Here is a 14,258-nt window from a genome sequence, read left to right as displayed (position 1 = left end):
GGATCGATTCAATAATGTACATATTTAAAGGGCTTATATGAAATGTTCATTCGAGTGCATCAATTCAATAACTTTATTTAGTGGACTCCGATAACTATGTTCAATGGCACAAGACTGATAAACTAAGGTAAATACACTACCAAGAACGTGAAATGTAGGACTATGCAAAGGCAATCATGTTTTCTTCTGAACTATGGCTTGTGGATCATGCAATGTTGAGTGTTATGTTTTATTGGCACCAACTTCTGTAATTTCACAGTAATATTCATTGACTGCAGAAAACCAAACATTGCATGCCCCCTCTCTGGGAACATTTAGCAATAACCCTCATAATATACAAATACAGACCGGCTAAACATTTCACCTGCCCACATGGGACACTGCATTCAATGTATTATAACGAATGTGGGTTTATATTGACTGAACAGGGCTGCAAAACACAACAACAAACTAAACCATCATAACCTGTACTTCTGTAACCCTGAGCACCTTTCCACATTTAGGCTAGGGCTTTTCTGGTCGCCTCGACTAGGGGTGCATGTTGCACTCCGTCCGCGCGCTGCGTTTCCAGCACGCGGACCTGCCGCTCTTCTCATTGTTTACCTATGAACCACAGTAAGCAAATGCCATCTGTTTCCCCCGCCGCTGTCATCTGCACCTTTAATTACCTAATAGAGACGACATTAAACTATATATTTTTGACATTCAAACTAATTATCTCGGCAGCAATCTCACACGCATGAAAACTTCATTACAATAAATCACGGGGTGGCGTAGCCCAATATATAAACATTGAGATGGAGTTGATGTCACCTATGGTCAATGTTGAACAAAGTTTGTTGATTAATAGATTGAGGATAAAGCTCAACATCCTAAAAAACGCAGGCACAACAAATTACCTATTTGGAGGCATTAATCTAACAAGAATTAGGCATTTAGGCGACTAGCCTACAAACATGGACAATTCATTCGGTCGGAAATATAAATAAGTTGGAAAAATAACAGCTTTAATAAAGTGAGTTAATATGGTAGTTTATAAAAATATAATTAATGCCTGGATAGGCCTACCATGAAACATTTTTATCGGTGTTCTCTCATGGTTTCCAATTAAATGCCCCAGCGCAATTAAAACGTGACTGTGGGCACTTAAGAAATTCAACATTCTTTGAACAGTTCATTAGGCCTATGCTTCAAAAACCCATGAGAGGCTTTCATTTCTTTAAGAAAGGCTACAGATGACTGGGTTTTTACACCATTTTAGGCAGTCACAAAGGGAGTGCTTGACCCAACATATGTAGCAGCATGTTTCTGCTGCCGCAGCACCCTGGTGAGGTATTTGAGCGACCTCTTTCGTTGCTGCTGCCCTGCCTGAGCACGGCTGGACACGGATTGCCTCCCGGGGTCTCCCGATGAAATCGCATAGTCTATTAACAGAGACAGAGGTTAGAGTAGCAGTTATACAAGGTGTAAGAGGCACAGGGTTTGGGAAAACCAGTGCGTATTTACACGCTTCATCTACTCACCAAGTGCTCATTACGCTGTTAACCTCTAGTTCACATGAGGCTCTGGCAATGATGATGGAGTTCAAGCGAATGGTTGCATTTCCTTGAAGACATTGTAGTTCGCAACCTTGAAATAACTCCAGAAAAAAACGTTATATTTATTACTGTAAGGTAAAGCTATATTGCCCACAAATGTATAGGCCCTGAAATAGTTTGGCTATATCAAACCTTACAAGCTACCCCAGTAAAAAACGATTAGGTCGATTTTGATATCCAAAACTTGGAAGATGAGGATAGTCTAGTTTACCCATAACTCACGGACTACTCTTGAAAACAACGAGGCCTATGGGCTCAATGGAAGATACTGACATTGCTGTATTTCTCTGAGAATAAGTGGAAGGTCGCAGTTCCTCAACAAACACTTGAGCCTGAGAGTCCTTCTCTCCCACTCTTGACTGATGGAACAACACGCATTTCTAAACCCCGACATCGCATATGAATTTTTAAGGTCTCTTTGCCAAACCTTTTCCCCACCTCTCAGTGCATGCATCACGTACACATGCATGTACCTTTCCCCCAAAGCCCGGCCGTTTCTTCTGTCCTCAAGGCAGGTTGGCAGTGCTTGTCATGACTCACTTTAAATAGAGTGGGCTACAATTATTCAGGAGATTAATTTGATATGTTTCATACGTATGTAGTAGGCTACAATAATGACAACAGTGTGCATATAAGAATGTCAATAAAAGTAATCAAGCTATTAATATACAGCTATTCCACACGTTCAATTGTAAAATGTTTAACACAGTTTTAGAGTACCTAAATGTGTGTGTGTGTGTGTGTGTGTGTTGGGTACGCACAGCCAATTAAAATGCAAGCGCTATCCTTCCACATCTGCCTCCTTTGCAAACGAATGGCACAGAAAAGAAGGTAGCCTATGAATGGTCGTTCATTGAGATCACAGATGGAGTATGGGTTTTTGCTCGAAATTTGAGAAACACCATTGTCCCCAATCAAAACTCAATGTGTTCTTCTACAATGGTCTGGGCTTTGAGCTCTGCCGCTTCAATTGGCCTTGTTTTTTAAACTTGAAATGTTCAGTACAAAGACTGGCCTCCTAAATGTCACAACCGCGTCGGTTCCAAGTGTGGCTGTCCTCAAGACCTTGTTCAAAAAGAAAAAGAACACAATTATGAAGCAATAATTACTCTGCTTTACTTCGCACGCCACTACTCCCATTCAAACCCCTTTAGCCCTGTTTAATGCTTTATTCGAGGGCATGATAATCCAAATGCCACAGGTTGAAGTTTTTTTCTTTCGCGTTTAACAAAAAATAGCATATAAATGGATGTGGGAATCGTTAAATAAATTAATGTTCCATGTCGTTGCAATTATAGCCTGTTGAATTGTAGCCTTTTAATCAAACCTAACGTTTAGCCGGATGTTATGACTTTATGACCCATAATAACATCATAACAAGTCAATTAAGCGTTCATTTGAGTTTAATCTATTACCAATTTACTACAATTACAAAAATGCAAACATCACCTATAGGCCTGGTGGTGAGTGGGCTTTGATCATTATTATTGCCTTATCGTTTATTACAAGAGCTGAAATTATTGACGATAATTCACAATTGTCAGAATTTCAGCTCTTGTAATAAGATGAAAGGCTATATTAGACCACACAACGTTTCTCATGATGCCAATTTACAAGAGGGAAACAAAAACAGATTGTCTCCTGTTGTATGCGCCTATATAGTTTATTTTAAAATGCAGCATGGTTGGTTATTCATGCAGTCAGAAATACGCTATATTAAAATCACGCTCTACATAACACCTTTCACTATCTCATGGTTTTAATGATGGATAAAAATAACTAAAAACATTATAATCGCAAAAGCTACCACTAAGTCTTAGTATAGGACATGGCATCATTTATGCGTACCCTGTGGTTTACGGAGACGGAGGCTGTAATTATTATATTCTATACAAATTAAAACGTCCTAAAAACGGAACATATTGATGAAGGCTACAGTCCAAACTAGGCTACATGAAAACAATATGTAAATAATAATAATAATAATTTTATGTTAAACGTAGGAAATTGTAGTTGTGCCTATGTTTGTAATTGCATTCGAAATAGTCTGTTGTCCAAAATAGTTCAACTTCCCTGTTTAATTTTACCTAAAAGGACAACACTTCATAAGAACGCTTTCATTCACATTATTTTCATAGCCTATTGGCCTGCATACGCTTAATGGTGTCATCAAGAGGTAAATCAAATAATTGAATTCAATTTGAAGTAAATAAAAGGCAGCCCAACAATAATGCGAGAAAGAATAGAAAACAACTGATACATTTGTCTATATAAGTTCTCTTAATTTCAATAGAAAAACAGAGTTGAATTTTATTGCGAGGGGCTCTTGATTTAATCATATCTTTGAGTGTTTAATGGTCCAATATATAGTATGCATGTAGTTCTATAGGCTGATTTGTGTTCTACCTAGCTACTTTTGTTATAGTATATATATATATTTTTGTTGATTTTTCACAACTATTAGCATTTCCATAAGTTTGAATATCACCTTTATACTTTCATGAGCCAAAAGCTAAATTGACTTAAAAAATGAATATAACTTTATGGCACTATGGGTATTAGACAAATGACAGGATCATCATAAGGCTGTTAAACCGTAGTAATCATACATCTTCTGATGCTATGCTGCGTTTCTGACACCTCCATCTCCCTTACTCACTTTCCATCACACACACACACACACACACACACACACACACACACACACACACACACACACACACACACACACACACACACACACACTCTCTCTCTCTCTTATTGAAGAAGAAACCCAGAGAGAAATGAGCCCCCTTTTGTGCCCAACAGTTTAAGCTGCATAGATTGTTTCTTTGGCGCTCATTGAGTGCCAACATCTCTGAGAAAGTAAACGTTGAGTGACCCTCCAGGTTAGTTTAGTCTGGGATCCCTCCATCGCTGGGTGAGTGGATTTAAAATGCTGGATGCTGTGGGATCACATCTTACTTCAAAGGAGAGATCACTTGCATCAGGAATTCTGTTCCCTCACTAGGGGCCAACATTCTTGACCCTGGAAGACTGGTTAAACATTATTGAACGCTTCCCTTTTGTTCGGGAATAATAAAGTCAGCACCTGATGTTGCCACCAGTGAATCTGTGCCACAGGAAGCCAGAGAATAAGTCCATTGTCACACAGCCACATTCTCAAAATGTGAGTTTTAACAGCGGTGGCTTTACTTAAAGATGAGACTGAGTGACAGCCAGCATCTTTGGATGTCTCAATCACTGTGTCTTAAAAGGTTGTCCCTCAGTTAACTGCAAAATTATGCTTGAGAACAGATGTCCTGGGGACTATAATGGCACCTAAAAACTTAGACCTTTACAGACAAATAATTTAGTGAAGTGGTTTTCATTAACCACGTACACATCAATACATTAACCAACCAATCCTCTGAAATAAAAATCTTTAACAGAACATATTGCAATTCTAGCAGTAAAAAAATAAATCAGGTGACAAGTTTGATCAAGTTGAGAAAAATAATATCCAATAGGCATTTCCGACTGCATCATCATCATTAGTTGCAGCTGTACAAAAGAGATGCCCAAGTGCATTAGTGAACCATTCAATGATTGAAACTGTAATATCACACATCAGAGGAGTTGCACAATCCACATAGTTCCCTGGGGAAGGCCTGACAAGAACTATGCACTTCTCTTGCTTATGTGAACCCAGCTCATGTTCAATGAAATCCTTACCGTCCAGTGAACTCTCCTCTACCTTAAGCTCTGTTGAGGATTCCATACTTTTACAACCATGATGGCACTCTGGGTTATAATAAGTAACTCTGTAAACTGGACATGCCCACTTCTGACATTGCAGCAAACTCCTTCAATTAAAAATCTACATTTGACCTTTTTCCACAAGTCAAGAATTGTGGGACCTTAAAACTTCCCTCATGCATTCCCAATGTACCTGTGACAGTTATTAGTATTGCCAGGGTATCAGGAAGTCACCAACATGTCACAAATCAAGAGAACAAATAGAGTGGATAATGTACCAGTGATTAATAACCTTAGAAATCTGCAGCCACATCCTGTACATGGCAGACCCTGTTCAGACTCCGCTGTGAAGTGAACTTGTCACTCCTGGTACTCACCATCAGTTTCTCAAACATTGGAAATGGTAATGACTAGCTAAATCACTTGAATCCGTTTACATATGTAGAATCTTAATTTGAGCCAGTTTGCTACAGCGGGAAAATCATCCTGCAGCAACAGAAAATGTGGATTATCATTTAATAACTTTTTTTGTAGAGGTTGAAACATTTTTCGTAAGGGAAAAATCAAGTCAGAAATTTTAAAGTGGAAATGACAAACTTTAGAAGCATAAACCTAAAATACACTACACAATTTAAAGTACTCCTGCAACAGGGTGATCAAATTAAGATCCTACACCTTTTTTCTATGTATAAACCTGGATAATTCAAATGAGGGATAGATAGAATGCTGTGTGTCTCTTTTGAGCAGTAAGTTACTGACAGGGTGTCAGATCAGGTTGTGAAGAGGACCAACTGACGCATGCTCAGCTCTGTCTCACCAGGCACACACACAGCAGCCTGGGGAAGTCTGACTGAATGAACACATTAAACATTCAAATTCCTTGCGTGAGAACCAAGAATGTGGTGGGAATGTTGCAAAGGGCTGAATTTGCCTTCAGGATAGAGAGATTATTTTCCCTCCAAGGGTCAGATGCACACAATATGCCAAGAAGATTAAGATTTTCTGGATTTTCATATTTGAAAATGACCCACTGCACATTCTCCTGTTCTGAAACCCACTGCACATTCTCCTGTTCTGAAACCCAATGCACATTCTCCTGTTCTGAAACCCACTGCACATTCTCCTGTTCTGAAACCCACTGCACATTCTCCTGTTCTGAAACCCACTGCACATTCTCCTGTTCTGAAACCCACTGCACATTCTCCCGTTCTGAAACCCACTGCACATTCTCCCGTTCTGAAACCCACTGCACATTCTCCCGTTCTGAAACCCACTGCACATTCTCCCGTTCTGAAACCCACTGCACATTCTCCTGTTCTGAAACCCACTGCACATTCTCCTGTTCTGAAACCCACTGCACATTCTCCTGTTCTGAAACCCACAGCATGAGGTCCTGTTCCACCTTAATGACTGACCCTCCACCCAAATGAGAAATAAGAATGCCAGAAATAACACCAAATCTATTCTGGTCATTTCATTAGAGGCATGTATTGAGAGTACTAATCCTGATTCCCAAAACCTGCATCTTTTGATAAAAGTCCTCAGTGAAAAATGAGGGCTCTACTGTTGGGCCCACTGTGCCGGCTTAAACTTTGGCTTTTACTGTCAAAAAGAACTCCCTTGCAGATGGAGAAATAAGCCTATAAGCTCATTGCTGAACTGAGAAAATTAGCCTTTGTGGCAGATAATACCAGATGCCTGGAAAATATTGCTGTAAAACAAGACAACGAGGCAAATAACTTTTCTCAGGAAAAGCAAACTAGTATTTACCATTTTAGTGGCAATGATAATGTAGTCTTAACCCCTGCCTGGTTTTTACACAGGAAGCTCACCATGTTCGCTAATTGAGTACAGCATGCAGACGTACACAGTCCAGTCAAACACAAAAACTCTTATTCATATCTTTCAGGCAGGGACAGCCTACTGGCCAAATAGACAAATGGCATAAATAATATAACAGCTTTAATATGGAATAGAAAGTTTGCTGATGACTCAATGACAAAAACCCTGAAATCATAATGGGCGCGTTCCACAGCTAAGGTGAGGCGACGCAACAACCAATAGTTGCATGCCACGTCATCGTCGACTGACAGATTGCTACAACATGTGGTTAGCTGACACTTAAAATATCTATCCAGGTGTGTTAGACCTGTCATGTGTCAGCAACATCTAAGCATAGGAACATGCCCAATGGTAAAAACAAAGGCGCAAAATAAATGTAATACTATAAATAATGTGCCAAGTGAAATGTACAAAATTAATGGCCTATCCTGCTCCTCAAAATGTTCCCTGTCAAATCTGTATTAAGATAAATTAGAAGAAAAAAAAAACAATTAAGGCCTCAAGAATAATATAAAATGTCAACTGACGTGTGTGTCTGTGTGCATTTCAAGAGAGTGCTGGCTCAGACAGATGCATGTTCATATATATTTTATATAATGTATATCAAACTAAAACAGCATCAAACTTAAAAAGGATCAAGAAAAATAAAGGAGGAACAGTTGGTTGTGGAGCCTTTTGAAATTAAAACCAGGCTGGTCGGAGCAGAGCAGGAGGGGTGCAGATCAGGAACATTGAGCCTCTTTGGCTGCTTGTGATGGTCGGGTTGGATGGGGGCAGGGGGGGTCCGTCACTGGCTGGGTGCATGGAGGTGCATGGGGGTGGAGGGAGCAAAGAGGATACAAGCCAAATGCAGAGGTGGAGATGAGATAGTCCAGCGTTCTCCAGGAAATGTCTCTTTGCTTTTTTTTGTTTACTTTATTGAAACAACACGTCTAAAATAGCAGCCGTACTGTAGCGGGAAGTCCTTGTCCGTGATGCTGTTCTTCTACTCAAAAGTCGATTTTTAATATCCTTGATCATACTGTAAGAGTGTGGGCAGAGAAAACCATGACACTGCAATTAAGTGAGGGGCGAAAGAGTTTGGCTGTGTGCTTGTGGTTGCTTCTCTGTACATACGTGTACACTAGGCAATCATGTATGATGCACAGGCCGAGAGCAGAGACGCTTACGTGTGGGTTTTGTGGGGGTGTTTGTGTCTAAGTAGTGTACTGTATGTTGTGTATTGTGTGTTTAAGAGTTCACATCTGTGTGAGAGGGTGGTCGGTCTCTGTAGACCCACTGGGACCATGCTAGAGCTCTTCACTACTCTTCCAGCCAGTCCCACCACCACAGCCAGGCAGTCCTACTCTTTAGCTTCGAGGAACAGGGTCTCCTGAGGGAAAAGCTTGGCCTCCAGTAAAGACGAGGCTGGGTCTAGCTGGGTGATCTGCAGAGGAGAGAGAACGAATCGAAAACCATGAGACTAGTTCACATTCATACAGGTTACATGACACAGTAATTACAAGTCTTTGTTTATTCCTTTAAACTATGTGCCAGGACCCAGTGGCCATGGGCGAAGTGGGTTACGAGTTATGAGAATACATCTATAAACACACCATTTCTTTAATTGGGTCGTTGGAAGATGGTCACCGGAGGACAGTACATTTCTAATTTGTGTCTCAAGCTGAAAGTTTAAAAATCCCTTGTTTACATGAAAAGTATTCAGTTATAATGTGCTGATAAAAACAGTAAAAATTATAAACTACTCCAATTCTTAGCATTTATGTCCTTGAACACTTCTTTCTATGTACCTTGGGATATGTCCACAAAAGTCAAGGTCCCAATGTACACCATGCAAAGAGATGTACTCTGCGTGAACTAAGTCTCTTCCATCATGTAGACAAACTGGGACTGAGGCAACAATCTGATCATTTCTGTTGCAGTGGACAGCATTTCCAAGAGAGACTGATCATTTCTGTTTTTCTAAGGCTTCCATCCAAACTAAACTGCTGTGGTTTCTACACATCCCTGCATTGAACGATGTGTTACGACCATAAAACGAACCACCTTCCCTACTGAGTGAATGAACTAGCACAAAGACGTAAGGTAGACGGTAATATTAGAGACACACATAGTGTGTATCAGTGACACACATTGTGTGTATCAATAAGCACAAAAATGATTCAAATCCAAGTTGAGCGCACCAGCAGAGCAAGACCGTAATGATGCATTGCCACCCATAATACAACAAAATTCGTTAGGTTACCCGTGTGTCAACATGGTTGTTGTTTAACATGAGGCGACCCTGCCTCCTAGCTTATGAGGGTTAATCACTGGGGGTCTCCCGTTACATAGGCCCGTCGTCCTCGTCCCCACACCTGGGGCCTCTGTCTACTGTGACGTGGGGGCCAGGCCAGGGCTTATCTGCTGCTTGTGGTTAGACCTCCTATTATGATCACTGGGGTGGTAATTAACTAGCAGGCCTCAGACAACCAGCGCAGTAAGGTCATAGTTCACCTCACACTGATTAGCCCATCCTCACGAAGACAGATTAGGTGGAGAAACACAGCTAGGTAATGTAATGGCTGAGAGACCTTTGAGGAGGCTGAAACATGAGTGCTGAAACCAAGTCAAAACTCCCACCTCTCCTCTCACTGTGGAGTCAGAGTTGGCTGTGTAACGATCCTGACAGATGTGTCTCTCAATCACCGCTCTGGCTGGGGGTGTAATCCATGTAGTTGGAAATTGTCTCAACCGGTTCTCCATTGAAGTAAGATGTATTGTGACTTTTGCTGCCAACAGGCTGATCCTACTCCCTGATATAACATCTCACGCTCCTCTTTTCTACCACAGAGATATGGTAATAAACCCATTGTCCCCTCAATGAGTAATCTTCCCCAATGAGTCATATTTCCAATGATCATTGAGACATCCAAAACCTAACCTTCAATAGAGCTAGATAAAGTACATCATTTCAAAGCTATGATGCCAGGAGTTCAAAGAAGAGCAAGAATTCATCAGCAAACACTGCTATTCCCAGATGAACAGGGAAATGTCACACCAATGGAGGCTCTTTGTCTTCATCTCCTCATACTAATTTCTTCTGTCATCTGGGCTCTCCGCTCCCCAGTATGACCTGAGGGTGTAAGGCAGCACAGGGAGGGGGTGCCACAGCAACCTACACAACACACCGCAGCGAAGGCAAAGCAAGATGGCGTGCTGCTAACAGCTTACACCCCAACGGGTGAACGCCTTTCTCCCCACCTTTTGCTCAGTATTTCACAAATGCCAGCTATGCAAATGAACCTGACAGGCGTGTTATGACACCACAGCATCAGGTATGAGTAAATGAGGGTTTAGGAAGGATCAGGTGCGGCTGTGTGTGTTGGGGGGGGAGGGGAGAGCATCTGACTCTAAAAAGAAAGTAGAGAAACAAGATGCCACACTGACACAGGAGACAAGCGCTATTGCTGATTGTTTACATTGTTATCCAATTAAAAGACCACAAGCATTGAGGCATCCGTCAACAAACAAAGCTGTCGTTTTCCACTCTGCGTCGCGATACCAGCTCCATATTTTCACTGTCTGGCTCGGCCTGGACTCGATGAATTCTCTTCTCCCCTGGCTGACACATACGGCAGCGCATGACACACAAACATTCCAACATTATTCATGACACGGCTAACAAAACAATCTTAGCAAGAACAGCTCTATGATAAAGGCAATGCACAAGCATATGTTAGCATATGTTAGCATAGTAGATAAACCAACTAGGTGTACGACACACATCAACATGAAAGTCCAGCACAGGTTCGTGAAGGGTCATTGTAAGAGCGTTTTGAAGATTCCGGTTAAATCCGGAGCAGTAGTGTGTTCTCCAGTGCTTGATGATGTTGATAGTGGATAATCCTTTAACCCTATCACACGCACTCATCCTGACAGGCCTCACACAGTGGCCAAACAAATACTGAGCAGAGCGAGATGCCAACTTGCTTGATAGATCCACTACTACTGTAAATGTTGTACATTTGTATGAAGTATACATGCAAGGCTCTCTTGAACAAGAGGCCTTGGTCTCAAATGGTATTTCCCTGCTAAAATAAAAAAAGGTTCCATTTATTTTTAACTCCTGTCAAAATCGTCTAATCCCACTGAAAATGTCATCTAAAACCTTTATTTAGGTCTATGGTTAAAAAAAAACTAAATAAGCATCACTCATGTACACAACTTATTCAAGTTACACAAGGACTACAGAGGTTTCAGTGTGAACATCAATATATGGGTTGTATAAAGAAAATAACGCACAAGATTAATTTAATTCCTACCATCGAACAGAGCTTCCACCCTCCCGCTGCAAGTATATGTTTGAAGGATTACATTTCTAGATTTTATTTGAGATCGTGTTGTATCCCAACTTCCAATCTCTAGTGAAGGGCTATTAGGAACATTTTGGCATATTTATATGCGTTAGAGACAATCTGCTCTTACATATCAGGAAATAAATCATTAACTCTATGTTATTGTCTTAAGTTAAACATGAGGAAATCATAAGACTGAACATAATTAACACTTGAAGTTAAAATAAATATTGAAAATCACTTCATTAGTATGAATGAAACACATTTGATAACTTGAGTGAAAAGATTTGAAAAAACACCCGTCTCAAGATGTCCGTCTCCAACATAATTAAACATGCAGCTGAAATAACGCATTTTTAATTAAGCCATTTGGGTTCTATGTCAATTAAAACCAAATAGCTTGTCTGTTTTAAAGTTGTGTTGTCAAGTGTTTATTCGGCCAATTACAAAAGCAGTGGGAGACCATTATGTGCTTCCAGGAACGATGGCAACACGTAGAGCCAGGGGCGTGAACAGCCACTTCAAAGAGGGCCGCCGTGTGGCCTGGAGGAGGGAGGGACGGAGGGGGGAGGACCGGAGGGTGAAAGGGGGGACTGCCGTTACCTAGGGGAACAGGCCTTGAGCTATTAACTTCTCTTGAAGAGGAAGCACTCTGCTCTCACAAACGCTATATGCTGCATAGAGCAGAGCCAACACAAACACAGTTCAGAAAGCGTGAGACTGAGTACAGTATGCATGTACAGCACTGTGAGGCAGAGGTGTGATATGTCGGTCAGAGAGCTACTGGAATCAGAGCAACTCCTACATGGAGCTTTGGAGCTATACTCCACATAGTCATATAGGTGGGAGAGGATATTGTGGAAAGAGTTTTGGGTTAAGAGTATGCATTTTGGGAATATATCAATAAACTGCCAATTTCTTCCTGTGCACTTCACTGTTTCAGACTTGAAATGAACCAAGTGGTGCAGCTTTGATGTCCATTTCAGTTGGACACGAGGATCATTTCATTGCACGGTTGATTTTTTCCTCAGTTTGAGTTTTGTTTAAATCATCCTACACATTGGCACTGTTCATTATTTGATTTTCAGAAACCTGGAACATCAATTTGGGTAAGGTAAAACCTGGCACAAAGTACAGCATCACAACGTGAAGAAAAATATAAAGTGTAGACAATGTTTTGGTGTCTAAAATCTGTTGGGTATACTGAGCTAGGTTAACTCATGACTGGAAAAATGTACAGCTGCGTTTAAACAGGCAGCCCAATTCTGATCTTTTTTCCACCAATTGGTCTTTTGATCACATCAGATCTTTTCACATCAAATATTTTTCAGAGCTGATCTGATTGGTGAACAGACCAATTAGTGAAAAAAAATATCAGAATTGGGGTGCCTGTGTAAACGCAGCCAGCCTAAGTATCTGGACCACATACTGGTGCTGGAGTGTGAAGAGAAAAGTTGAAGCCAAGACCAAAAATGAAACTTCCCCAATAACAAACAAGCAGCCAAAGAAACCAACGTATGAAGTCAGCAACGCATTTCTCTTTCTTTCGGTTTAATCATCTTGCACTAAATTGATTTCTTATTGCTGGCAATTATCTTGTCATGCATGGGGAGTAAGGAGAGATGAAGTTTAAACATTTGTGGTGCATTACAAATGCAATAGTGGTACATCCACTAATCCGAGCAGAGCAACAGTGGGAGCGTCTGGAGGAGATTGAGGCTCATTTTAATTAGAGAGGAGAGCTGGAAGATTAGACAAACTGGGAACAGTGTTCTGATGCACAAACATACACTGGCACATTCTGCTAGGCTGTCTCCCAAATTACACCATATTTCCTATGTAGTGCCCTACTTTTGACCAGGGCCAATAGGGCTCTAGTCAAAAGTAGTGCATGATATAGAGAACAGGATGCCATTTGGGACACAAAATAAACTCTACTTTCTTCTCCTCTGCCTCACATCTACTGGAATTTCACTGGAGATTAAGACACATTTTTATCTTGGTCGAATACTATTGTTTACTTTCTCTTTGGTTTTAATTCTGAAGACAAAACTGTGAATCCTTAGATTTTAAAGTGTGCCTAAGTTGTGAATAAGGCATATACAGTGCCTTCGGAAAGTATTCAGACTTGACTTTATCCACATTCTGTTACGTTACAGCCTCCTTCTAAAATGGATTAAATAGTTTATTTTCCACCTCAATCTACAAACAACACCCCACAGTGACAAAGTGAAAAGTTTAGTTGGTGTGCAAATGTATAAAAAACTAAAAAAACAGCTTCTTTACATAAGCATTCAGACCCTTTGCTATGAGACTCGAAATTGAGTTCAGGTATATCCTGTTAACCATCGATTATCCTTGAGATGTTTCTAAAACTTGATTGGAATCCACCTGTGGACTTGGAAAGGCATACACCTGTCTATTAAAAAAGGTTCCACAGTTGCCAGCGCATGTCAGAGCAAAAACCACGCCATGAGGTCAAAGGAATTGGCCGTAGAGCGCCGAGACAGGATTGTGTCGAGGCACAGATCTGGGGAAGGGTACCAAAAACACAGTAGCCTCCATCAAGAACCCGATGGTAAATCTGACAGCAGTTGAGTTCCTCTGTACGATGGGAGAACCTTCCAGAAGGACAACCATCTCTGCAGCACTCATCCAATCACGCCTTTATGGTCGAGTGGCCAGACGGAAGCCACTCCTCAGTGAAAGGGACAAGACACCTAAAGACTCTTAGACCATGAGA

At 41.0% G+C, this 14,258-nt stretch overlaps 1 protein-coding gene across 2 annotated transcripts in view; it reads right to left on the bottom strand.

The window, feature by feature from the left end:
• Nucleotides 1-7,212: 7,212 nt before the first annotated feature.
• LOC118359136 (FAS-associated factor 1-like) overlaps nt 7,213-14,258 on the bottom strand; it is a 98,449-nt gene continuing 91,403 nt past the window's right edge. For both annotated transcript variants that reach the window (XM_052480432.1, XM_052480433.1), the window contains exon 19: nt 7,213-8,604. In XM_052480432.1, the coding sequence (XP_052336392.1) occupies nt 8,521-8,604 (84 nt within the window). In that variant the 3' untranslated portion in view covers nt 7,213-8,520. The remainder of the gene's footprint in view (nt 8,605-14,258) is intronic.

This window comes from Oncorhynchus keta, chromosome 26 (assembly GCF_023373465.1).
Source record: "Oncorhynchus keta strain PuntledgeMale-10-30-2019 chromosome 26, Oket_V2, whole genome shotgun sequence".
Lineage (NCBI taxonomy): Eukaryota > Metazoa > Chordata > Actinopteri > Salmoniformes > Salmonidae > Oncorhynchus > Oncorhynchus keta.
This window is presented reverse-complemented; position numbering and strand designations above follow the sequence as displayed.